Raw genomic sequence first — 24,787 nt, 5'->3', positions numbered from 1 at the left:
GCTTAGCTCAGAATGCTGGCATCGAGTTCTTGTCATTGGGAGAGGCGTTGCAATTGTTTCGTTTCTACACCTACTCGCCCAAGACCATTGTTCTCCCAAATCCCATACCATAAATTGATTGTATCAACCAGACGCCCTTTGCTCCATACAAGGCCGTTCCCATTATTTACAACAAGTGATCCCAACTCCAGCTTGCCTTATATCTTCGTCACCTTAGCGGATCGTCAATCGCAGGCGCCGTAGTCGTCGAGCTCGGTGCCTCCGTCGTAGGCGTCTTCCCTCCACCATCGCAACCCTGATCTTCTTTCAGACCTCCGTAGAAGCTCTCGCGGTACGCCGCATCCATGTACTTCTGGAAATTGGCATCAATAAACGGGACCTCCGTATGCTCGTACTTCACATCCCCCAACGCCTTCTGCGCCGCCGCCGGCAACGAGTCCCATCCCACCAGCGTGCGCCCAAACGCCTTGGACGCGTCACCGTTCCCGAACGGGGTGATGGCATTATCGTGGATCTGCATCCGCGGCCGCGTCGGCGTGTCGAGCCCGACGCCCGACGCCTCGTAGGTCGTCACCCCCGCGCTGGCCGTCTGCCACGTCGCGTGGTCCGCCGTGAAGGAGAGCCCGACGGGCCAGACGGACGGGACGTCCTCGGCGTCGCAGCCCCAGCGGTTGATCCAGACGACGATGCTGGCCCAGTAGTGGCGGTGGCCCTCGTCGTTGCCCTTGCCCCAGCGCACTTTGGGGACGTAGTAGCTGTACATGATGCCGGTGCGGTCCTGGCTGGTCCCGCGGCGGGCGTAGACCTGGCCGTTGCCGCCTTTGTCGCAGCCGCTTCGTCCGCCGCCGGTTGGCTTTAGGCCGGCGCTGGGTGGGGATGTTAGTCGGTGGTAACCGGGATGATACGATGGGGAGTATACGAGAGGGTTCTGCTTACCCGAGACTTCCACTGGCGTCGACCGCGGGATAGATGTCGCATCCTCCTGAGATGTAGAGACTGGGGTTGAATCGAAGTTCGAGCTGGCCTTCCAGGCCGGGGGAGGCGTTCTGGGTGAGGGCTGGGACTTTGTCATGACCCAACCATTGATGTCCCCCAGGATCATCGCCCGCTCGCGGTAGTAGATGGGACGATGCGCCGTTTGAAAAGATGAGGCAATATCTCAGAAGGAGTGGAAGGTTGAAAAAAAGCATATTGTCCAATGGCATAAAGAGCGACCACTAAGACTGAGAAATCAAAACACGTAAAGAGAGACTGGGGCGCAAAGAAGGAAAACATTCGGCTGGAAAGTGGTCATTGGGGGCGTTTTGAGGACAGGTTAGTTATGAGAAGGCAACTAGGTGGCCGATTCTACAGCCTGGCCGGTTGTTTTCTGCCGATCAAGATTGAATCAGAGCGGTATTACCGAAGATGTAGACTTCCACATGGCCACGGTTCTACGACGGAGCCTTTTCTCCTTGATAAAACCAATTTTGATAGCCTCACTAGGCGAAGCCGGATAATTCAGTGCAGTCGCTAGAGGTTTGTTACCCTCCATACCAGCTCTAAAAGAAGTGAGCTCACCAAATCAAGTAGGGACCGGGGCGGAATTTTCAATTCGTCACAATAACCCTAGACGCTCGTAGGCACTTATATGGCCGGTATCCCACTTACAACTATTCAGGGATCATGTTGTATGTACTTGATAACGTGGGAAATAAGGACTAATACTGCTGTACCTCGGATTCGGGAGGAGATTCGGCTCGCATAAACGTAACATCACTGCCTTGCAAGAGTCTGGCCGAACTTGGAAATATTGTTCCGATTGTAAGAAAAGCGGCTGCAAACCTTAATTGTTAATAGATCGGGCCTTGAGTCGTCTGATCGCTGCGGACAGGTCGCAGGCCACCCCCCAGGTCAAACCACGGCCAGGCTTCCCCCCAAATAATTAGTTCGGCAAGTTCGACGCGTCAAGGAGTATTCCGCACATTTTGCACTGCCAACGAGAACCCTTACCCTCGGGCGCATCCGTTGTCACTTTCAACGAGACAGATTGGCCATACGCGAATAACTCAAATGAAGGATGGCTGGTCTGGGCATCACGTCGGTAATTCCGTGCTCATTGTTGAATACACTGCATCAAGAAATCATGAGAGATGCCGGTGGGCAGACAGATTTCGGCTGTTGGTGACAGGATATGTTGCTAAAATAGGGAAATAGAGAAGGGGAAAAAAAAGAAAGATTATGACTTAGGGACGCCCCCTCTATGATGCTCACTTTGGACTTTCCACCCGAACTTGATCATTCGGCGCTGAAGCCCTCGTCGAACCCCTTTCGCACCTAATTCTCACTCACCTATACACTCTTTCAGAACACCAACACACTCTTTCAAAATGAATCTTATCCACCTCTTTCTCGCCTTCCTCGCCTTCCTATCCATCACCTCCGGTGTTGTGATAGAAGAGCCCCCCGAGGATGCGCTCGAAGAGATGGGCTACGGCGTCGACAACGCCGGCACCGAGTGGAAAGTCCGCCGCAACGGCATGGTTGTCGACAAATTCACAATCGACACCTTCCTACGCCAAATCACCATCAAAGACGCCTGGAAAGAGCTCGATACGAAGCCGCGCCTGAAGATGCGCGAGATCATGGCCCTGGTTTGGGCGCGCGCGGGGATGCCGCTGAGCCAGCTGTCGGCGGTACGTGTCGAGCGCATCGACAACGACGAGACGAAGGACGCCATCGCTGCGGCGCGCCTGAAGACGGGATTCAAGGTGACGGAGGATATGATCGTCACGCCCGGGAAGAAGGGGGCAGTGCTGACGGATTCGCCGTTCTATCTGTCGTTGGCCAAGTTGTGCCTGGAGAAGCCGGAGTTGAGGGGGAAGGGGGTTGAGTCGATGAGTGTGCCGGCGGGAACTGAGGGGAGACTTGATACGATGCTGATAAATATTGATTAACCATCATTCGGATTGACTCACAATCGGTATGCCGTTGCATCTTGAGAATAACTTGAAAGTTACCAAGCGGTGGGGTTGGATGCATGTATTGACGCTATTACTACACGAACTCTGAAGGCCAGAAACGGGCAGCAGGACACGTTCCAGCCGTGCGGACAACATGAGCGAGCGCTCCCTGCCAAAATAACAAACCAACAGACACAAAGACCATTCATTGCAAGTGAGTGGGATTTGGCATCCGCACAAAACTGAAACGGCCCGGTGGCTTGTATGATGTCCAGGCTGAGATACTCATTGCCATCTACTCTGTGAACGTGGGGTCAGTTATCTTATCTTATCAGCACCACGCACACCCACCGCCAGCCACCCTCAGGTCCAAAAAGCCAGCTCTTCTCCAACGCAAAACCTTTTCGTTACAACCCTTCTAGGGGAGGGCAAAAAGGGATGATCAGTGGGAGGCTTGAACTCCCGGCCTTGGCATTACTGAACATGTCAGATGACATATTAGTACCACGCTCTAACCAACTGAGCTAACCGACCTATTGGTTGTTGATACGCTGCTGGAAAATGCCGCACATGGACCCAGCGGTGGAGTTGCGAGTCGTGAACGCAACAGAAACGGAGCAGAGACGATGCTGATAGGTGGCTACAACCAGAGAAAACACTTGAACACTGACTATTTAACAGAGTCTAAAGTCTTCGCACACTTCGGACGAATGCGTTGTCCAGACTGGGACTTTTCCGCCTCGTCTCGTGTTTGGCGATCCTAGTGGAACGCTTAAGCTTTGCATTACGGTTGTCCTTTCAGCTGGCATCGTCCTTTCACAACTTTCCCGTCATCAGACGAAATGAGGGATGGCGTTTCTTCGGGAAGTCTCCATGATACCAGACAACATCTTTATCGTCTCAATAAGAGTTTTTGAGAGACTATCAGCTTCTCCTGAATCTCAGTGGGCATGGGCTTGGAGACTCTGGTCTTGCGGATGTGATATCCGGGATCCATGCTGATGAAGCTTACCAACTCCACATCAGAAACGCCTCTAAACACAAGGGCTTAGCGCAACATCTGTTTCAATCTCGCAACTTCTCTTCGTCATCATTAAACCAACCAACCGCGGAAATTCTAGAACCAGCAGGCGGATCACGCCAACTCTATTCACGATAGGATTTGTTTGAGATGACTGGTCAAACGATTAGTGACAGCAAGCGGTTACTGAATACAAACAGAGTTGCTCCTCGGGCGTTTCCCCTCCCCGAAACTCTCTCAGGGGGCGAAGGCCATATCCCGGTGAACTCTAATGTCTGTAGCCCCCAAGCGATGGTGATGGCCCAGGTGGGATTTGGAGTTGGGCTCCCAGTCGAGTTTAGTCAGCCGAATGTGTTGCTCCAGATTCCGGCCCCCTCACCTCTGCCCCGGTCGTCCCCCCGGAAATCTCTCCTGAGTCCATGTCGTGGCCCCATTCACCCAGTCCACCATTCAATCCCAGGCGTTAGCGGCGGTGTTCCCGGCCTTTCTTTCGACTCCATTCACGCACACTCTCCACTGGTCTCTCGTGATCATTGTCACTGCCCTCCAAGCTCACAAGTCGAAAAGCCGCCGGTGTTCCGCCACGCCCTCCGCAATGCCGCGCCGGCGAGATCCAACAAAGCAGGTCTCTCGCCGGAGCCACCGCGGCTGCCACCGCTGCCGGCTACACAAGATCCGCTGCGACGAGGCAAAACCTCACTGTGGGCCGTGTACCTCCCGTGGCTATCCCGACTGCGTCTACGCGCAGATCCTCAAGTGGGAGACGGACTACGTCGGCCGCGCCTTTGGGCGAGCCGGCGTGTGGTCCAAGTCTGGAGCCGCCGGCGGCGCTGCCAAGAAGAAACCCGGCGCAACAACGCCGCCGACCGCGCCGGACCCTTCATACTGGAGCCTACCCACCCGCGTCCACTCCTTCGGCTTTCTCAACACCTTTATCACCGATTTCGAGGGCGAGGAGTCCTCGTCGTCCTCCAGCGACGACAGCTCCAACGACGACCGCAAAAACACGGCGCTCACGCTCAGGCGCAACATCAGCCATCTCACGCGGCCTGTGACTTACATCCAGCTCGACAGCAGGGCAGAGTCGCATTTACTATCGTACTACCTCGATCGCATCTGCCCGATGACGGTGCCGTGCGCCAAAAACGAGTCCCCCTTTTCAGCCCTCATTTTCCCCTTTGCCGTCTCATCCGCCTCCCCTGCTCTCATGCACGCCCTCCTCGGCCTCGCAGCATCACACCGCGCGAGGTCAGACGCCAGCTTCCAGCCGGTGTCCCTCAGCTACTCCGCCAAAGTCATCCGCTCGCTCCGCCTGACGCTGGACAGTAAATCTTCAATCGACATCGCCGCAAACTCGGAGATCCTCGTGTTGATGATGCTTCTGTGCCAGCTGGAAATCATCGCCGAGTGCGACAAGCGCTGGGTCACCCACCTACGCGGCGCGCGCGATCTCATCCGGTTCCGGCGCCAAGGCCTGTCCTCCGACGCCGCCCGCGTGGCGGCGCGGCAGCAGAGCCCGTGGGAGCAGATCATCAAGTTCACGGAGCGCTACTTCGCCTTCTACGACGTGATGGGGCGGACGGCCTGCGGCGAGGAGCCGATCTTTGGCAACGACTTCTGGACGACGCAGGAGGACGAGCTGGACCTCTGGATGGGCTGCTCGCCGCACCTCGTCAGCATCATCGGCGAGATCACGGAGCTCAGTTTCAAGTACCACCGGCTGTCGGCGTCGACGGCGGAGGACTGCTGGCAGGACCTGGAGAGGCAGCGAATGCGGCTGATTGCGATGCTGCAGCAGCCGAAACTCAAGTCTGACAGCGAGGATGAGATTATTCGCACATCTGTTGAGATGAAGCGGTCGACTGTGGAGTTGTATTTGCACTCCGCCCTCAACGACACGAACCCCGCCACGCCCGTTATTAGGCAGAGCGTGAAGAAGATCCTGCGGCTCGTTGCGACGCTTTTGAGAGCGGACGTCAAGGCCGGGCTTACATGGCCTCTTTTCATGACTGCTTGTCAGCTGGATCCTACAGAAGAGCTAGAGTGGGCTGCGGAAGATCTTGGCGATAAAGAGGTGCCTCGTCACGCACGGCCTTTCATCTTGTACGCTCTGGACAAGCTGTCGGATTCCCTCTCAAATGTCACAAGAACAAGGTTCGTCATTGAAAAAGTGTGGAAGCAGCGAGAGGCTGCGTCGTTTCTGTCTTCAGATCGACAGCTGTCGCCCAGTCCAAAAGCCTTCAACGACTGGGCTCGTTTTGTCGCGCCGCACTGCCATAATATTAGTCTCGCCTGAGCGTGTAACTCAGACTCTTCTATGTGAATTTTGGGCTCAATTCTGGAAAGGGGCGCTTTGCGTGGAAAATAAGAGAAGATTGTACACAGTTTCGCCTGTTTTTGTCAATGAAAGCGTTGAAATTCGTGGGAATCGTCATATTAGGAACAGAGTAGGAAGCTGGAAAATGGGTATCTGCGTTACGGGAAAGCCTGGTTTTGTTCAGCCCCAGAGATTATACGAAAATAAGCTGTATCGAATAGCAAAAACAAAGTTTCTTATGACCAACTGGCTGGACCGAAAGTGCCGTTGGTGGGAATCGCTTTCAAGGGGGTGCCTTGGCCGTCGATCGTTGATTTATTCACGTTGTTCCCCCACCAGCTGAGGTTGATGCCGGGGAACACGAGGGCGAAGAAAATGACAATTGCTGATATGGCCAGGCCGGAGTCAAGAGCTGCAGATAAGACGTAATTATACTATTGGAGTGTGGTTAGCACGGGTCAAAGTACACTCAACCTCTGAAGCACGTAAAAGGACCCACCTTCGCCCACCACTGCGGGTATTTTCCCTTGAGCCACTTGTTGAAGATGAACGAAACGGCAAAAGCGGACGTGTAGTTGAGACCGGTCGCTGGAGGCACATTTCCGGTGCCGGCAAAGAAAAGGGGCCAGTGGAGGTACTGGAGAAACTTGTTGTTCGGAAACCGCTTCTTCAGGAAGAAAGTGACGATTGGAAGCAAAGCACCAATCCAGAAGAGATGCAAGAGACCAGAGTAGATCTTGCCGACGCTGTATAAGCGAGCCGGTCCAATCGCTCCCCAAACAATGCTCGACGAAAAGTTGACACGCCCCTGCGGGCAAGTATATCCGTTCGGCTGGTCTTCCTTGCAGATGCCATTGACGTGGTTGAGCATCCAGAGAAGAACCGCGTTCTGCGTCAGCGAGCCGACGACGCATGCCGTCAGCTGCGCGATGAAGAGCGTTCGTCGCGGGATCTTCATGTACAGGCCGAGCTTCATGTCCGAGGAGAAGATCATGGCCTGGCTTAGGCCAGTGTACGCGTAGAACTTGAAGATGAGCATGACGATCGGCTTGCCCGGGATGAGATACCCCGAGATGATTTCGCCTAGAACGGTCAAGACGTTGCTGTTGAGGTTGGCCACCGCGTAGACGCTGCCCGTCGGGATGAGGTAGACCATGGCGAGGCCGAAGGCGACGAAGATGCCCCAGACCGGCATCTGCGTCTTGTAGACCACCTGCACGACGATCGAGAGGACCAGGACGATGACAGTCAGGATTGCGTACCACCACCACGGGGTGTCGGGATACTTCTCGATCAGGCGGGCGTGGATGTCCTTCTTCCTGCCCGGGTTGAAGGCGCCGATGATTTCCTTGTAGTGGTTGATGAAGATGTAAGTGGGCACGCAGCTCATGACCGCGAAGGAGATGCCGTAGCTGAGGGCGAAGGTGACGGGCATGAAGAGGGGGCTGTATTTCTCGTATTCCTCGACGATGAAGTTTCCGTCTTTGCCGACGACGCGGGTTGCGTTGTAGATCTTTCCGGTGTTGTCGTACGTGTCGGCGCCGGAGAAGGGCAAGTAGGCGGTGTACCAGGTGTTGGTGTAGTAGAGGATCGGCGTCACGAGGGCGAAGAGGATCACCCAGCCGGCGAACACGTTGGCCTGGGCCCAGAACGGAACGACCAGGGGCGAACCGTTGTAGGCGATTTGAGACCAGTCGAATGTGGTGGGCAGGTAGGCCAGACCTGTGGACATGCCGAATAGATTATTGACCACCACGTTATCTAATTGAATTAGCAAACTTCGTTACTCAACGATGAGCATTTACTCACTTGGAGCCGCCCAACAGATGAAAGCGAACGTGCTTAGGCCAGTGAACAGGTACCCAGGGAGCCAGTACCAGAAGAAGCCACCGATGAAGACATACAAGAAGAAGCGATACCTCGAGATCCTCCAGCCGTCAGCAATGGGGTTAGCCCTTCCGTGGAGAGTCTGAAACAGCGCCGCGTTGGCCAGAGTCGAGGGCCAGATCATGTGAGGCGGCTCTACGATGAAACGGTACGCCAGTCCAGCCATTCCAAGACCAAACAGCTGCATCGACAGACCGAGCAGGAACTGATACGAGACCGGTGTGTCCAGCCCATAGAACGCCGATGCCTTTTGCGCCTGGATGATGTCGGTAGCCCACGACGGTCCGAAGGACAGGTTAGACATGATGGTGATGACCGCATGCTCTTTGATGTTGAAGTAGTGGTCCGGGTTGATGACGATCTCCCGCCCAAAGACGCGGACCTTCTTCACCGGCAGGACACGAGCGACAGCGCAGCCGACGGGATAGGCGACGAGCTGGGCAACGAGGGACGAAATGGTGACGCCAGGGTAGCGCATGGAGAAGAACTGGTTGATGCCGGAGCCGATCATGGTGAAGAGGACCCCGAGAACCCACATGCGGAGCGTGTTCACCGGCATGGCGACGTCGTCCGTGTTAGGTACGTTAGCGCGGACCTCGGGGAAGGGCGAGTTGTCCGAGTCGATGTCGAAGTGCTCCTCGATCTCGCCGATGGCGTAGGTCATAGACTTGTCCGGGTCCTCGACGTCGACGTCCTGCGGTGCTTGCGCCTGCTGGAGCGAGGGCACTGGACGCGCCTCGGCCAGCTTCTCGCCGGACTTGTCTGGCGTTGCGGCGGACATGGCGAGGAAATGAGTGACTGGCGCAAGAAATTTAGGTGCAACAAGTGATTGCCGTTGAGAAGGAGTCGAGATGATACGTGGGCAGCTTTATGTTGAGACCGTACCGCGTAGAGTTGGTCATCTGCCGAGGTGCTTGTACAAGACGCCTGAACAGTGTGGTATGCCTTCGTGAACGACCTTCCCCATAAACCATCGATCTGCAAAGTCATCCGTTTATCATCGCTTCATACCCGCGAACACCACCTAAGGTAGACCCCGCAGTCCAGATAACCTTTTTTCCCACTCGTTTCTCCATGATACACACTGGAACAACCCGGGTGATGATGACCGGGGGAAGGTCCAAGCTATCTGCACAGCGTCCCGTAGTGGATCGGGCAGCACGTCTTCAGGGTCCAGTTGCAGTGGGAATCGCGAGTAATGCGGGCCTGGAAAGCTTGTTCGCGGGTCAGGGTCCCCCGGGGTTTATCTCCGAAGCCGGTGACGGTGAGGAGAAGAGGAGTCGAAGGGGAAGGTCCAAGCCGGCATTGCCCCCCCGAAAATCAGCTGTCCATTTACTCGATAGTGTGAGCTTTTGGTGACTGTGCGTGAGGGGAAAGGATTTGAACCAATCATAGTATGATTTTCTGACATAACTTGATCTTGACAGCGTTGGACCATATGTGAGTCCGTATCATTTTCGGGCCTACATTTCTCTTGATACGCAATTCGGTGTGCGTGTGACTCGAACATTGCTGCAATTGCATCTTCACAATCTCATTTTGTTTTCTTTGCCTCAACGTAATCGTAATCATTCGTAAGCCATGGCGGAAACCCCTCTGACAAAAGACTCGAGCATCGTCATCATTGGCGCGTGAGTTGCGGCCTTCATGTTTCGGTTGTGAGAGGAACTAACACTAGCAATCAAGAGGCACGTTCGGCATCAGCACAGCATACCATCTCGCAAAGCGCGGCTATACCAACATCAGATGCATCGATCGCCACCCCGTCCCGAGTCTGGACTCGGCAGCCTATGATTTGAATAAAATTATTCGAACCGAGTATGATGAGCCTCTTTACACCGAGCTGGCACTTGAAGCCTTGAATGCTTGGAGACAACCGGAGTGGGAGGGGATTTTTCACGAGACTGTAGGGCATCTCAAACTGTCGCCCAATATGATGATGTTTCTCTAACTACTGTCTCAAGGGCCGACTCATCACAACTACAGGAGACCCTCAGGCTGAAAAGCACCTCAAAGAGTCCTACGAGAACCTGAAAAGAGCCGGGCAATCTGGCAGCCTTGAATTTGTCAAAAGTAAAGACCAAATTATCAAGCTTGTCCCTCAACTTGCCAACGCACACGGAATCGAGGACTGGAAGGGCCTGTGGAACAGCCAGGGAGGATGGGCGCACTCGAGAAAGTCACTCGAGAAGTGGGGAAAGGAAGCCTTGGATCTCGGTGTTAAGTTCGTCTCGGGCGCTGAAGGCACGATGACTGGGCTTCACCTCGATGGATCTGGTAGACTGGACGGCATCCAGGTTGCGTCTGGCGACATCGTTCGCGGAGATCGATACATCTTGTGCACGGGCGCTGCTTCTCCAGAAGTCCTGCCCGAGTTATCGCAGGAGCTGTGGACTAAGTGTTGGACTCTGGGCCACGTCGAGCTCGCTGAAGAAGAGGTTTCCCAGTGGAAAGGCATTCCGGTTGTTGACAATTTTGAGTTGGGCTTTACCTTTGAGCCCGACCCTGAGACTAGTGAGTTGTGCCACCTCGAAGAGAGTGACTCGCCTCTGACATGGACACAGGATGGATGAAGATTTGCGACAACAACCCAGGGTACCAGTACCGCCTCGGCACGTACACGGATCCGTCTGGCAACGTCGAACGCTATTCTATCCCCCGATATGCGAGCACGTATCCCGAAGACGGTATTCCCGACGAAGCTTCCGAAGCCATCAATCGCTTCATCGACGTGGTGATGCCGCAGTTCTCGGGGCGACCGCTTCTGGGCGCGAGAGTGTGTTGGTGCACCGACTCGCCGGACGCCCACTGGCTGATCGATAACCACCCCAAGTATCCATCCCTCCTGTTGGGGACTGGCGACTCGGGCCATGCGTTCAAGATGTTTCCTGTCATTGGAGACTACATTGCCGACGCGTTGGAGGGAAAACCAAGGGGTTTGAGAAAGGAGTGGAGGTACGGAAATAGAAAGTCGAAGCCAGTTGCGACGCGACCAGACACAGAAATCAAGGATTTGAGAGACGTCCTAGATCTAAAGGACAAATGAGAAGAGACTTTAGGTATCGCTGGAGCCTATACAATACAACCAGGGAATCGCTCTATAATGTTGAAAAGAGACATAGACAAAGGAGAAATCTGTAAGCTAAACGCAGATATATGTCCTGAATGCTGAATCCGCATCCAAACGTCTTCCTTACTCCCCCATATTAGATCAGGTCTTCTCATAGTCAACCTTGGTTTCAAGTTCCGTCGTGACCGTGATACCATGAAAGCTCGCCATCCTCCTAGGCCTCTGCGAACCCTGCCCCGTGCTGCTTCCCTCAGCTGGCATGATCTCCCCCGCACTATCGATGCTATTTGCATCCATATCCATCGTCTTGGATTCGATGGTAGTCAACAACTGGCTCGTACGGTCATTCCGGAACGCACTCCCAGACCAAAGCTTCGTGACATCCTCATCTGACCCGGCCTTCGGCATCTCGTGCGACGACAGCGAGAGGTCGTCGTGCGAGTGCAGCTCGTACGCCTCCGACTGCACGTTCCGCCGCTTCCTGTTGTTCTCCACCGTCGTCGAGTAGGGCATCGACGTCTGGTAGTTCTGGTAGTTGGCGTTCGACTTCTTGCTCGAGCCGGTGATGTGCGAGTGCACGAACATGGGCAGGTACCGCATGAAGAAGGGCTTCAGCGCGGGGACGGACGCGCAGATGATGCCCGCGTTGACCTCCGCGGAGGCCCAGTTGAGCTGCTTCTCGACGTCGCGTGTGAAGTCCTTGCTCTGGAATAGGGGCGGGAGGAGGATTGTGCGTCGGATGGCGCAGAGGCAGACGCTGGGGGCGGGTTAGAGCGGTCGGACCAGGGGGTTGCGATGACTTACAAGCCGCCGGTTGCGAACAACGCGATGAGGGACCACTTTTGACGCTTTGGCATCTGGAGAGGGATGATGATCTTGAGGGGGAGGATGAGGCAGACAATGTCCATGATGATGTTGGTTGCGGCGAGGACCAGATACAACGTGTCTTTGCTGATGCACTTCGCACCCTGTCTGGCAGAGAGATCCCACGATGCCTGGATTGGCCTACAACTGAGCAATATCAAAAGTAGGTAAGATATGGCGTACGCGGTGGTTAAACCAATGAAGGTTATCACCACTATCCTGAATACACGGTCCGGTGAGAGACGAAGGTACAGAACGAGAAGCGACATCTTGGCTGTTGTGACACTGAGCGAGTAGACAGCTATCGCTATCAAGCTGTACTGCATAGCTACAGGTCAGTCGACAAATCCCCCTATCCGAGTTTGACTGGTAACGCCAACTCACGAGTAAGAACCAAGGCGAGTAATCTGCCCGCTTAACCTGCCAGAGGTGAACACCGACACCCACTTCGCATACTAAGAGGTCAGGTCTCAAGATACAACAAAGTCGCAGTGGTCTCACTCACATTCAATCGACAAGCCATAGAATACAATAGCGAGTGAAAGAGAGACGGCAATAAAGTCTGGTAGCCAAGTGTTAGCCTTGGCAAAGACGTGCGTCATTCACCGGCCCCAAGACTTACAATCGTCGGCACCGAGCGACCTCTTGACCAGAGATAGCCTCGTAAATATCCGCAGTACAACGAATATGACGGAGATCGACGTCAGAATGCCGCCCAGGACCAACGCGCCCGCCGTAATGGTCCCGGCATCGAATCGACCTTGACCGTCTGGCGGATCGGCCATGTACTCGGGGTCGGAGGAAGCCATCTGCTCGTCGTTGGCGACGACCCAGGCCCGCGGGAACCACAACAACAAAGAGAGGTGTAGGAATGGGGACTCGGGAGAGGATGTGAGGGTCTCGGCCGGGATCGTGTTTGATTTATTCATGGGAAAAGCCGATGTTGGGAGGGGTGTCTCGGCAATCGAGTGGAATGCGCAGGTCCACAACAAGCATTTGTGACGGCGTGAGACCGGGGGAATGTCCGCGCTGACAGGAAATTGACAAGCAAACGGCATTTGCAGGTGAATACGTAGCTGTATTCCAGTTCTGAAAATGAATGAGAGCGTTTGCGCCCAACATGAGTGGCTCGTCTCGCAGCACCATCTTCACATCGTCCCCGCTTGGGATGTGAGGGGCAATGAATCTGATGGGAAGAAGCAAGCTATTGGTAGCGAAAAACAAAACGTCAGCTAACCTCAGATAAACTACTAAATTGAAAAGTGACAACTGACATGTGTGGGTGGGGTTCCTGTCGTTCGCGAAGAACTGAGACTAGAAAAATAAGCACATCTGGACGTGTCGGGACAAGAAAAGCAAGAAAACAAATTGGGTGCAGCTGTCCCCGCCGGCAGGCAGCCCCGAGATCTTGGCCATCTGCCAGACCGAACTATGTCCGTGGCCACTTTGAGACGTCGAGTCGGTGTCTTTTTGATGAAATCCCCACAATCCTGCGCGTGGCCGAATCAAAGCGGCGGCGCCGACATGAGGAAAAAGAAAACGTCGTGGAGATCTAACAAACAGATTGTCCCCCGACCACAACGAGAAACCAGCGCCTCAGGCTGCGGTCGCCCACTTAAGTGGCCCGGTTCAAGTCTGAGCATGCAGCGGTCGTTCGATTGATTCCATTTGCTGTTATGATACAGAGTCTTGCTATCTGGGCGGATACTTCTAGCTAACCAGGCGGAAAACTATTATATTAGGTCTAATAGGTTTTATCTATTAATGAACTATGATCGATGTTATCTCTATCGTCCTTGTTGTAATTATCGTCTTTATTGTCCCTGTCGTCCCTGTCGTCCCTCTCGTCCTTATTGTTACTATCGTCTTCATGATTATTCCCTACTATCGTCGATACTTACTACCCGCCCGGATAGCAAGGAACAACCAGATTGAAAAACTCATAATATATTTCTGGGATGCTTAAGGCCAGACAATAAACCAAAAAAAACTGATAAACCGCCGCGCAAAACCTACTGAGTTGATTCCAACGTCGATGTTCGAGCCGCCAATGATATGTGCCTTAGCTGTCAAAACAGAGTCCATCACATGGTGATACTGCGCAATGCTTGGACACCGGTACTGATGGTAGTTGCACCCTCGAGGGCGAGACAACTGAGGGCTTCCGAGCCGACACACGAATTCGCGTACTCCTTCCCACCGGACGCCAGCCGACAACTGACATCTACTTCCTCCCATGCGACAGACCAGCGAAGGCTTCTTTCCCGATATACTAACAGCTTGCTCCCATGTCTTCGCCAGCGATACTCGAACAGTAGTTGACTGTGAGACATATCTTTACTTGGGCCTGAAATGAACGTCGACTTTACTGAGAAACATCTGCTGCGCTTTTAAATACCGACCTTGGAGGACTCTCCAGTGAGACGCTGAGGCGCCAAGAATTTGAGGCCCAAGTTCACAGCCAGAAAATCACCCTTTCGGATAAAACCGCAGAATCTCGTCAGACGGCGCTGCGCATATGCGCAGCTATGAAGACGCTGGTCACAGCGAGTAGGGTATTAGATTGGCCAGTAGTAGCCTGTGTTGATTAGCGTCTGATCCTACATCTACTTTCTGGACGTATTGAAACTGAGGATAGTAGCAGGAAATTCGCCGCTTAACAATACAAAGCTCTCAGCAAGACGAGTTTAAAGAAGCGTTTGCAGAAGTTGAGGAGACCCGTTGACATTGGATCAAGCCCGGCGGTCCGACAGAGTGGAGCCGACGGCATCCGTACTCCACCCGGGGAACCGAGAGTCTCGGGGCCACCGGATGAACCACCAACACGAGGTGACAACGAGCCCCCATCGAGCTATTCCCGTCTCGGCCGGCTGTTCACCTCCAATCCCACGGCGCTTAGATAAGGGCCCAATTGCGTGCGCCATTCGGCCCCCCTTCCCTCCCGGCCCGGTTGAAGATGCTTAGAGCCCGTTCCAATGGACTCCCCATGTGCAGGGTGCATGCGGCGCAGTCCAACCACAATCACCATCGCGCCCCTGTCGTCGAGCGGGGCGGGCTCGATGATGGAGGATTGTTGCAAGGGGATGACTCTTCCGCCGGAACATAAGGACACCCCGCCTCAGACCCGTCAAACCGTCTCCTCCTTCCAACGGCTTTTCTGGCAGAGCTCTTTGCGATTGAGGCAATTTTGCTTGGATTTTCGCGATTTGGACAAGTGAAAAGGAAAGGATAGGCCAAGATGGCTGCTGCGGCTAACCTCCCGGACTTGACGCCATTGGCGCCTGTGGGTTTTCCTTTTCGCGGACTGCGTGCATATGTGTTTCCAAGCTGACAAGTCGTTCTGGACAGGAGGAGGCTGATGAGGGCGTCTCTGAGACTGGCTCCGCAAATGGCAGTGTAAGTCACCGCTCGCAAAACCCGTCACGTTCGCCGTTTGGCTAAGAGGCCTCGAATCTTTCCAGAGCGGCTCCTCTCTCGCGTCCTTGAGATCCAGCATCCTCGAGCATCGGAGAGAGAACGGGCGCCGGTACCATGGAATGAGCGAGGGAAGTAAGTTTGATCTCGCTGGATGAGAGCTAGGTATTACTGCCTTGGAGACTGACCCAAAGCATTTTCTTCTAGCTTACATCTTACCAAACGACGAGGTTTGGTCTTCAAGCCCGGCTTGTGCGGTGTTGTCTACTGACTTCGCCATCAACAGCAAGAACAGGAACGTCTAGGTAAACCGCATAGCACAAACCTTCATAGATTCCTAAGCTGACTGTCACAATTCTAGATATCAACCACCATCTTTGGAGGGTCACTTGGGACGGCGACCTGTGCAGATCTCCCAAGAGAAACGGCGCCAACCGCGTTCTTGACTTGGGGACCGGCACCGGTATTTGGTCCATCGAATACGGTGAGTTAGTCAACCACCCGCCAAAGCGAACGAACGAACGAAGCAGACGCCTAACCAAAAGGTGTAGCGGAGGATCATCCTGAGGCCACGGTTTGGCTCGCCTAGATTCTTGGTGACCCTGAGACCAACTGCTTACTCCCTCCAAAACAGGTCATAGGAGTGGACCTGAGCCCTATCCAGCCTGAATTGTACGAGCCTTTTCCGGGTGGTCGAAGCACACTCTTGTGTGGGAGTATCGAGCTGGCTAACCGACTCACGTGCGTAGCGTCCCTCCGAATTGCAAATTCGAAATCGACGACGTGGACAAGGACTGGACATGGTCGACCCTCTTTGACTTCATCTTCGTCCGCCACATGAACGCCTGCTTCGCAAGCTGGGAGAGGATGCTGGCCCAAGCCTACGAGTGAGTTTCTCGTTTCCCCCCTTCCTTGAGAAGGTGTGAGGGTCGGCCCGTCTTCGCCCCCAATGCTAAAAACAAAATCCCAGAAACCTAGAACCCGGCGGCTACATCGAGCTCCAGGACAACTCCTTCCCCCTCGCCTGCCAGGACGGCACCCTGCGCCCCGGCTCCGCCCTCGAGCGCTGGTCCTCGCTCATCATGGAGGGCACCGCCAAGATGGGCCGCCCCGTCACGGTGCCCGCGCATTTCAAGCGCATGCTGCAGGACGCCGGCTTCGTCGACGTCGTCGAGGAGTACCGCGTGTGGCCCGTCAACGACTGGCCCCGCAACGACGCGCTGCGCCTGCTGGGCCGCTGGTCCCAGTTCGACAGCCTCGAGGCCGTCGAGAGCTCCGCGCTCGCGCTCTTCACGCGCGTGCTGGGCTGGACCCGCGCGGAGGTGCTGGTGTTCTGCGCCGAGGTCAGGAATGAGCTCAAGGACAGGAGCATCCACGCCTACTGGAACGTGTGAGTTGTGCAGCAGCTTCTTCCTTTCCTTGGATTTGTTGCGTATTCGGATCGTCACGCTTTTACTAACGGGTTTCTTCTTATTGAAGCTGGTGCGCCTATGGACGCAAGCCGTTGAAGGAACAGACTCCCGCCGAGGAGCAGACTCCTGGCGCTTAACGGGGCAAGAGTATGTTGCCTCGAGGCCGTTGCAGTCAAAACATGAGATGGGTTGTTGTTCTTCTATGTGAGATTGTAACTAGCGATACAGACTAGCAATGCAGATATCCATCCTCCATTGGCATGAATTAAACGGCAACGCAAGCCGAACGTTCATCCCAACCCCGTCCACCTTCAATAAACACCCGGCACAATAACCCACCTCTTCCCAACCTTCTCCTCCCCAAACCTCTCCACATACCACCCCCTCCCGCTCCTCGCCCTTGGCAACATCGCCGTCACCTCGTTCACAAAGAACGCCCGCCCCGGCATCCCCCACCCGCTCGCCATCCACCACCCAAACCACTCCACCCACTCGAGGAAGTAATGCGGGAACAGCACATACCGGAACAGCAGCGCGTCGGGAAGCCGGTAGTGCTTGTCCACGCTCACCTTGCCCTCCACCCCCTTGGCCCTCTGCTCCTTGACGATGCGCTCCTGCCGCCGCATCTCCGCGCGGCGGATCTCCCGCAGCTCCTCGTCGTGGAAGTAGTTCCCCACGAGCCCGACGTAGAACAGCCCGATCCCGGCCACGAACTGCGCGACCCCGAACGCGCCGAGCTGGCGCTGCCACGCGGCCGGGGTGGTGGGGCCGTAGGCGGCGAGCCAGCCGCCGATGCAGGTGGCATTGCACAGCTGGAAGCCCAGCGCGGAGAAGGCGACGGCCGGGTGGATGGGCGACATGGAGGGCTGGATGAGGGGGTAGAGCACGGCGCGGTAGCAGTAGTGTAGCACCTGTTCGCACACATACATCGTTAGTCAAGCTTCCTCGGGGTTGTGGGTGAGTGCGAGAAAGAAGGGGATAACAACGTACAAAAAGCCCAGCGAGGACCTTGTTCTGCCACGGCAGATCCTCAACGCCCATCTTCCCCGGCAGCGTGAACATGATGTACAACAACGTCGTGAACCCCGGCGCCTCCATCAGGAACCACGCGACGCGCCCGGGTATGTTGAGCCTGCTGACGACAGACGTCTTGCCCATGCCGTACCACGAGATGAGGTACTGCATCGAGCCGATCTGCAGGTCACCGACCTCTCGTTAGCCCATTGTGTCCCCTCTGTCAACAGGAACCATACGTTCCACTTTCCATCATGGACCTAGAATGTAAAACGGGCGGAAGGGGGAAACGTACGATCGGGTAGGAAATCTGCCACACCGTCGAGAGAAGCTGCCAGTTCTCCCGCGTGGGAGGAAGCCACCCTTCCACGATGGCCATGGCTGCTGCTGCTGCTTCTGCTGCTTGCGGTTCGCGCCGATTGAGCGATGCTAAGATTATGTCTTCGTCGCCTATCGAAATGCAAAGGGAGATAGGGCTTGAAGGGCGGAACTGAGCTTGGTTTGGATCCCCGGTGTTGCGCTTCCCCGCCGCGGAGTCAATGACGCGGTGGGAATTGAGCAGGAGCCCCGGCAAAAACATTGGACGATGCAACAAACATTACGCTCTCGACCCCTGCATGTCTCCGACCGCTTTCCTATCCCGCTAAGAGGAGGTGGGGTCCCGCTGGCGTGCCCCTCAAATCGGGAGCTTTCCGCAGAGCTCCCCCCTGCATCGAATCCCGCAGGACGATCCCGTCACTCCGATGGAGCAGAGCAAATCAACGCATGCTATTCATAGCCTCTTCAATTCATGACTGTAGTGCCTAATTCATGGAATCCAACGCCGCCCGCTGAGGAAATTGTGTTTGTACAACAAGGGGCATGCAGCCGCGCGTGAGAATCGCGAGGTGCCAATGCCCGCGTAAATATGAATGACACCAAAACGCCTCCATCCATGAGTGCCTGTGGCGCTTTTCCTTCACATAACGATGCAGTCCCGTTCCCTTCCGCCCGACGAACTTCCTACCACGCCTCCAGGGCCCATCACCCGGCCTCGTCCACCGCCCATAACCGGCCGACCGGCCGGGAACGACGGACCAGCACCACTTCCTTGTCGTCCGGCCACCGGGCTGCTGGCGTGGTGGTGCGGGTGGCCAGGTGGTGGCTCGTACTTGGCAGCCGCCTGTGCCTGCTCATAAGTAGGCGGTGCGTCCTCCAGTCCCTCGTCGGCCGGTCGGTTCACCCCCTGTCGACGGACAGGAACTGTTGGAGGAACGAGTGGTCGGATCATTTGCGGCGGTTGACCTGGCTGACGACCCGAAGTCGGCGGTATTGACGTGTTGCCGTTCGAGTTGCGCCGGCTGCCCTGCGATGACGCTACGTTGCTCGTGCTTCGATTCACTCCTCCGCGTACGGCCGCTCTGGTGGCCGCGCGCCTCGTTGTGGGGCCTTGCTGGACACGAGCTTGCTGTTCGATAAACTGCTCGCTGAGCTGACTCTCTCTCCGACGAGCCGCTTGCTCCGCACGATGCCGTTGCTCTTCCTCCTCCTGAAGCTGAAGCGCGAGTGCAAGATCCCGATCCTCCTGTTCATGGTTCGGCGACAAGGGGGTTTCGTCAGCTGCTGGCGCATCAAGATTCTTCCGTCGCCCGCGGCCTTGAACCGTAGTCCAATCGCCTGCGTTGCTGTGGTTGGTGTTGATGGTTGGCCGTCCCTGGCTGCGTTGTCCCCCGACCTGCGGTCCACGAGAGGTGCTCTGAGCCTGCTGTCCACCGACGATGCGGAAATCCCCAGAGTAGTACTCGGTACGTTCGCCGTTCACATCTGCAAGGGACTCCCAAACAATCTCGTCGTGCGAGACATAGCCTGCATCTGTGACGAGGACCAGAAGTTGCTGGGTCGAAGGGTGCCGATACAATGTGGAAAAGTGGTCGTTTCGGAACAGAATGGCCACAGATCCAGGCTTCATGGCTTTTGTAATTACTTCCAAGCCACAGGGCGTAAGCTGGGTAGCAGACGACTCCAGGAACGCCTTGATGTACTGGATATCCGAGTACACTTGTTCTTCCTCTTCTGTCAATGAGCCGAGCTTCTCCTGCAGCTCTTCGTCGAGGAATAGCAGTGTCTGAACATCTTCAAACGAGGCAGCCTGGCGCTCAAATGCGCCATACGCGGGATCAGATTTGGGTGGTAGCCAACCGTGGATTAAGGGGATGGCGAATGCAGCATAGAGCGCCATCTCGGTTGTGTCCTCAAAGGTGCCAGGGATCAGGTCGTCGCGCTCAGTTGGGTGGAGGTGGGTAAGTGAAGTGCGCTTGAAAGCCTTGACGATCTCGGGAGTGGGTATGAAGCGAGGGTTCACGTTCATTCCGGTGTGCAGCCCCTTGAGAAAGCCGTACAGCTCGGAGACATCAGGAAGGGAGGTGTCTTCATGGGTTCTTCTCTCCGACATGAGCTCGTCGAATACCGCGTCAAGCAGGTAGCCCAGGCTGATCTGTTCACGCGAGCGGAGTACCTGCACAAGCGCCGTGTCTGATACTGACGCCGGTGTGGTGAGGGTCAGCGCGTTCACCAGCGCTACGAGCGGACAAGGGCCATTGGCATTCTGGACCAGGATCGGAGACGTTCGCGGATTCTTCTCGGCACTGTGATCGAACCAGTTGATGTTCTTGATTTGATACGTTTCAGATTTGCCGTCAACTGGGCGAGGTGGCTGGCGTGGTGGGTGTTCCTCGTCATTCCTTGGGGGTAGTGCAGGAGGGGCCTTTTCTGCAGTTTCCGGCTCATCTGTTTCAATAAGTTTTTCGTTTGATTGCGGCTTAGGTGTGGCCGCCTCGACAGGTTTTGAAGGAGGAGCAGGCGCCGGTGCGGGCGCGTCAACGAGGTTCCAGTCGTCGATTGGACCATCTTCGGCGACAGCCGCAGCTGCGACGGGAGCAGGAGCCTTTCCCTTGCCCTTGTTCTGTGCACCAAGGTCATCCCAGGCGTGCTGCTCGTCGGTGACTTCGTTCATGACCTCTTTCGGCGCTGGCGGGGGTTGCGCTGGCAGTTTGGCCTGGTTCTCGGGTAGGTCGTCCCAGGCCGGCGATGTGGGTTCCGAAGGCAGGGACATCAACGCTGGCGAAGTAGATATCGGCGGGAGCCTGGAGTCTTGAGATACGGACCACGCATCGTGCTCAGCGTCGGAGCTAGGTTGAGCTCGGAGGGGCTGTTGCACGGTCGAAGCGACGGCTTTTTGCTCGCGTTGAAGGGCATGCTGGTCGAGCGCTGGCTGCCACGGGTTATTACTAATTTCCCCGGTGCTCACCTGGGACAAGGGCTGGGCTGGAGGCATCGGCGGTGTTGTCTCTTCTGAGCCGGCGCGGACGTCCTTCCTCTTGAACGGGTTCGTATCGGACCGTGATGGCGGACCTTGCGGGGGACCGGGACGAAGTGTTAAGGGAACATCAACAGCATCCTTCGGCTTGTCGGCCGTCTGGGGTCTGGCGCCGTTGACATCGTCCCAGACGCCATTGGTCGTCTCTGCGCCGTTTATTGCAGCGCCAGCGCCCGGCTTCAACGAGTCCGGGATGTCGTGATGGGCGGGTTGTTGATTCAGTGCCGCAGCGCCTTTCTGTTGCGAAGCGTCATCCCACACACTGCCGACGTCCGAAGGCGAGTCGGTAGTAGCACTCCAGAGCTCCTTTCGCATGTCTTGCAGCCGGGGCGCGGTGTTTGTGTCAACGGAGGTGTCGTCGGGAGCGGGCTTGCGGGTGACCATGTCGACGAGGGTCCCGAGTTCTCGGACTGGAGGCGGGCGGGATGTTCAAGGTATCGTTTGGAGGGGATGCAATTCGAAGGACTCGGTCGCAAGCAGAGGAAAGCAATCGGGGTTTCGGCGACGTCAAGAAGCTGCTGTGGCAGGCAGCTGTGGGAGCTGCAGCAGGCGGCGGGAAGGATGTTCAGCGACAAACGGCTGGAGGTTGGGAGCAAGGACGGTGGTGGTCGTGAAGCGAAGCGAAGCTCCAGCGGGTGTCGTCATTCGGTGGGTGGGCTGTTAATACGACCTCTGAATTATTGCAGGCAGGGAATGAAAAAGAAGGACCCGGAAGGATGAGCCAGGAAACGATCGCAAACGGGGATCCCGGGGCCACAGCGATTCTTGGCTGCAAGAGTGACAGGCCGAAATAAAGGATGAAGCGATGTTGTTAGGAGGTTGGTTGTAAGAGATTGGCACAGTTTTGGTTTTGGGAAAGAACGAGAAGCAGCCGGGTCAGACAGAAAGAGAGAGCGAGAGAGAGAGAGAGAGAGGTCTGAGAAGCACAGCACAGCAAGCTTGCCAAGACCATCTCAGCTGTGCTGCGCGTTTCCAGGTTGGGTACCTTACACTGTACCTTCCCTGCTCCCCACTCTGGTCTGCCCGCCAGTGGATGCCACCTCAGGTGCTGTTGCCGCCGACGCACCGCTGCTCTGCTGCTGCTGGACAGTGGTGGTCGCTGATGAACGCTGAACTTGCCCGAACCTGGAAAGTGGCGGTGCGCCTCCCCCACCACCAGCGAGGAAGTCGCGACGATACGTACTCTTACACTCACTTAGCAGCCGTACCTTAGACTTGGTATTCGTATCTCTAGCATTCATTCTCTCACTTGCAACAGCAGCAACTCGCTCGGCGGCTCAGAGCGGGCGATCCCCTCCACGGGTATCCTCTCAGTGCTACTCCTGGGTCACTGCCGCAGGTGCAAGTGGAACCTCCGCCCGGGCGGCACAAGCACGACGACTTACGCGGACAGGGAACCGCAGCAGCGGCCAGGTGCTCTGTCTCTGTGTCTGCGTCTTCTCTGCCACCAACAACGGTGTCGACTGGGAGAGCTCCATTTCACCACCATGTCTGTCTGCCTCGGGGGCGAGCACCAGCCAGCCAACTGCCTAACCAGCCCCAACCAACCACTCCCTCACTGGCCGAACGACAACGTGGGAAGATCCCTGACGACCTGAGTCGGGTTCAGTATCGCCAGGCAACAGCATATGGGCAATGCAGGAATCGTATGAGACCTGTCTTGCGAAGAAGATGGGTTGCACGGGCAAAATACTCCATTTGCTCCATGCCATGTTCCATTTGCCATGCGCGCGTCCGACGATAGGCCTTGGTTGGCACTGGGTGCTTGACATGAACCACACGCAAAAAAGTATGAACGCGGCTGACGGCAAGCTTCGCAATGGCAGGAACCCCGGAGGTTCGGTCGCATTTGCTGAGTGACGACGACGGCTTGGCTTACTGGACGACGTCCGGAAAACCGTCTTTGCTCTGCAGTAGCTGCCAAAGCAGGTACATGAGATAAGGCACGGATGAGATGGAAGAGTCGGCTGCTGGAAGAAAGCAAGCTTGCGCGTCCACTCTAGCTGCACGCACCTCACATCGCCTTACGTGGGTTGCGGTTTGTGATGGCGGGAGTTGAGTGGCCATGTCGCCGACGCCGCCGAACTCCATCCGTCCAATCACCAAACCGAGGGTGAATCAGGATTCAGTAAACATCAAACGTTCGGTAAGGCTGTTGGAAGACACTTGGCCGACGGTGAAAGACGCAAAGACAGAAAAAGCAGGGAAGCAAAGTGGCCGTGGAACATGTACCCGCCCGGCCGTTGGACAACACCCGTGGACAGGTGTGGCTGAGACGCCGCTGCCTGCTTGACTACGCCACACAGCACCCGAGGCACGTATCTATGTCCCCACCTCAGCCCGTATCCCAAAGTGGATCCACCAAAATGCTCCGCAGCCACTCACCGTCCAGGGAACATCCCCCGCGAAATGACGCAACGCACCGCCGGCGCTCCGTGCCCGTGACTTTCCCAGCAGGGACGCTCCCCGCCCCCGCCCAACGCAGCTGCAGCCTCAGTCAAACGCCGTCTCCAATTGTACACCGAATGCCTCACCTCGGAGATAGACCTACTACGCCCATACCGCCTTTACTGCATAACTAAGCAAACATACACCAAATTCCTTTTTTTATACCACGCAGTGAGTTGAGGCTCGGGCCTCCGTTTCATGACCGATACCACGCCCGCTTTAGCCCCGTTCTCCAACCCACCTTGCGAAGAGCCGCCTCGAACTCCCACTGGCATGAATATGCGTGGGTTGGGCTTTATGGAAACGAAGAAAATCGAAGATTGCGGTCCCATCTCCAGCCCTGTATTGTGTCTTCCCGTAAACAATTTCTTCAAAGTCGCAACCTTGTTCACCTCGATGTCATTAACTCCCCTCGATTCAGGATCTCGAACACGCCCCATATCGCCTGTTCGCAGCCACGCATGGGACGGTTTGACGCTAGAAGAAAAAATGTGCTTTCCGCTTACTATGCCTCCTTCCACACATGAACCCTTTTCCTGCTCTTCATCTCTTCACCTCTTCAGGCCAACCTTTTTCCGCCTCCAAATGCTTGACAATGTGGTCAGCCCTCAACTCAGAGACACGCCGCCAGCCTATGATGCCCTTCCCATCTCACCTGTCCCGAGTAATGCGCGCACCTTGGGACTGCAAGGACAGCGTAGTGAGCCCAGCTGAGGCCTCCGCCAGGCCTGGTATTGAAAAAGAAATATCCCATCCCAACTTTCCGTTTCAACGCTCCCTTCCGGCATATCCTTGAGTCGGGGGGGCCAAAGTATGTACGGCATAGGCACATATGCGCTAAAGCTGTCATGCCAATGGGCGGCATGCGACGGGAAACTCTGAGATGTGCCCTGGAGCAGCTGCTCCAACTCCATGGATCAACTAAACTCTATCGCGAACTCTTCTCGGCGAAATTGCGTTCCGGGCTTCCGTTAGATACGAGGTCACGGGTTTTCCATGGTCGCACGGCGCAGTCGCATCGTGTGACTACCGACAATCACCCT

The 24,787-nt window shown here is 55.8% G+C and overlaps 9 protein-coding genes across 9 annotated transcripts; 4 read left to right on the top strand and 5 right to left on the bottom strand.

Moving 5' to 3' along the window:
• Positions 1–208: 208 nt before the first annotated feature.
• Positions 209–1,190, bottom strand: CGCA056_v002418 (uncharacterized protein; the record flags this gene model as incomplete). Its single annotated transcript, XM_037317676.1, has 2 exons — positions 209–866; positions 937–1,190. The coding sequence occupies 2 exons, from the start codon at positions 1,188–1,190 to the stop codon at positions 209–211; spliced, it is 912 nt and encodes a 303-aa protein (XP_037182432.1).
• Positions 1,191–2,369: 1,179 nt separating this feature from the next.
• On the top strand, positions 2,370–2,936 carry CGCA056_v002417 (uncharacterized protein; the record flags this gene model as incomplete). Its single annotated transcript, XM_037317675.1, has 1 exon — positions 2,370–2,936. The coding sequence occupies one exon, from the start codon at positions 2,370–2,372 to the stop codon at positions 2,934–2,936; it is 567 nt and encodes a 188-aa protein (XP_037182425.1).
• A 1,622-nt stretch (positions 2,937–4,558) lies between these two features.
• Positions 4,559–6,259, top strand: CGCA056_v002416 (uncharacterized protein; the record flags this gene model as incomplete). The annotated part of the gene is made up of 1 exon (XM_037317674.1): positions 4,559–6,259. The coding sequence occupies one exon, from the start codon at positions 4,559–4,561 to the stop codon at positions 6,257–6,259; it is 1,701 nt and encodes a 566-aa protein (XP_037182424.1).
• Positions 6,260–6,516: 257 nt separating this feature from the next.
• Positions 6,517–8,948, bottom strand: pgt1-0 (Glutathione transporter 1; the record flags this gene model as incomplete). The annotated part of the gene is made up of 3 exons (XM_037317673.1): positions 6,517–6,714; positions 6,780–8,041; positions 8,090–8,948. 3 exons carry the CDS (start codon positions 8,946–8,948, stop codon positions 6,517–6,519), a joined length of 2,319 nt encoding a protein of 772 aa, XP_037182427.1.
• An 800-nt stretch (positions 8,949–9,748) lies between these two features.
• Positions 9,749–11,213, top strand: fap2-0 (L-saccharopine oxidase; the record flags this gene model as incomplete). The annotated part of the gene is made up of 4 exons (XM_037317672.1): positions 9,749–9,798; positions 9,854–10,073; positions 10,132–10,681; positions 10,732–11,213. The coding sequence occupies 4 exons, from the start codon at positions 9,749–9,751 to the stop codon at positions 11,211–11,213; spliced, it is 1,302 nt and encodes a 433-aa protein (XP_037182426.1).
• Positions 11,214–11,378: 165 nt separating this feature from the next.
• Positions 11,379–13,030, bottom strand: CGCA056_v002413 (Satratoxin biosynthesis SC1 cluster protein 4; the record flags this gene model as incomplete). Its single annotated transcript, XM_037317671.1, has 5 exons — positions 11,379–11,994; positions 12,042–12,421; positions 12,486–12,556; positions 12,607–12,663; positions 12,724–13,030. The coding sequence occupies 5 exons, from the start codon at positions 13,028–13,030 to the stop codon at positions 11,379–11,381; spliced, it is 1,431 nt and encodes a 476-aa protein (XP_037182428.1).
• Positions 13,031–15,339: 2,309 nt separating this feature from the next.
• Positions 15,340–17,064, top strand: laeA-4 (Secondary metabolism regulator laeA; the record flags this gene model as incomplete). Its single annotated transcript, XM_037317670.1, has 11 exons — positions 15,340–15,384; positions 15,450–15,497; positions 15,563–15,650; positions 15,723–15,745; positions 15,802–15,820; positions 15,877–15,999; positions 16,067–16,089; positions 16,150–16,187; positions 16,265–16,402; positions 16,486–16,905; positions 16,995–17,064. The coding sequence occupies 11 exons, from the start codon at positions 15,340–15,342 to the stop codon at positions 17,062–17,064; spliced, it is 1,035 nt and encodes a 344-aa protein (XP_037182539.1).
• Positions 17,065–17,238: 174 nt separating this feature from the next.
• On the bottom strand, positions 17,239–18,320 carry CGCA056_v002411 (Uncharacterized protein; the record flags this gene model as incomplete). The annotated part of the gene is made up of 3 exons (XM_037317669.1): positions 17,239–17,838; positions 17,918–18,121; positions 18,237–18,320. The coding sequence occupies 3 exons, from the start codon at positions 18,318–18,320 to the stop codon at positions 17,239–17,241; spliced, it is 888 nt and encodes a 295-aa protein (XP_037182430.1).
• Positions 18,321–18,899: 579 nt separating this feature from the next.
• CGCA056_v002410 (Uncharacterized protein) lies at positions 18,900–21,680 on the bottom strand (the record flags this gene model as incomplete). Its single annotated transcript, XM_037317668.1, has 1 exon — positions 18,900–21,680. The coding sequence occupies one exon, from the start codon at positions 21,678–21,680 to the stop codon at positions 18,900–18,902; it is 2,781 nt and encodes a 926-aa protein (XP_037182429.1).
• Between the last annotated feature and the right edge of the window lie 3,107 nt (positions 21,681–24,787).

The sequence above is a fragment of the Colletotrichum aenigma genome (assembly GCF_013390185.1).
Source record: "Colletotrichum aenigma strain Cg56 chromosome Unknown KSG_Cg56_contig02, whole genome shotgun sequence".
NCBI lineage: Eukaryota > Fungi > Ascomycota > Sordariomycetes > Glomerellales > Glomerellaceae > Colletotrichum > Colletotrichum aenigma.
The sequence above is the reverse complement of the archived record's forward strand: the minus strand, read 5'-3'. Positions and strand labels throughout refer to the sequence as shown.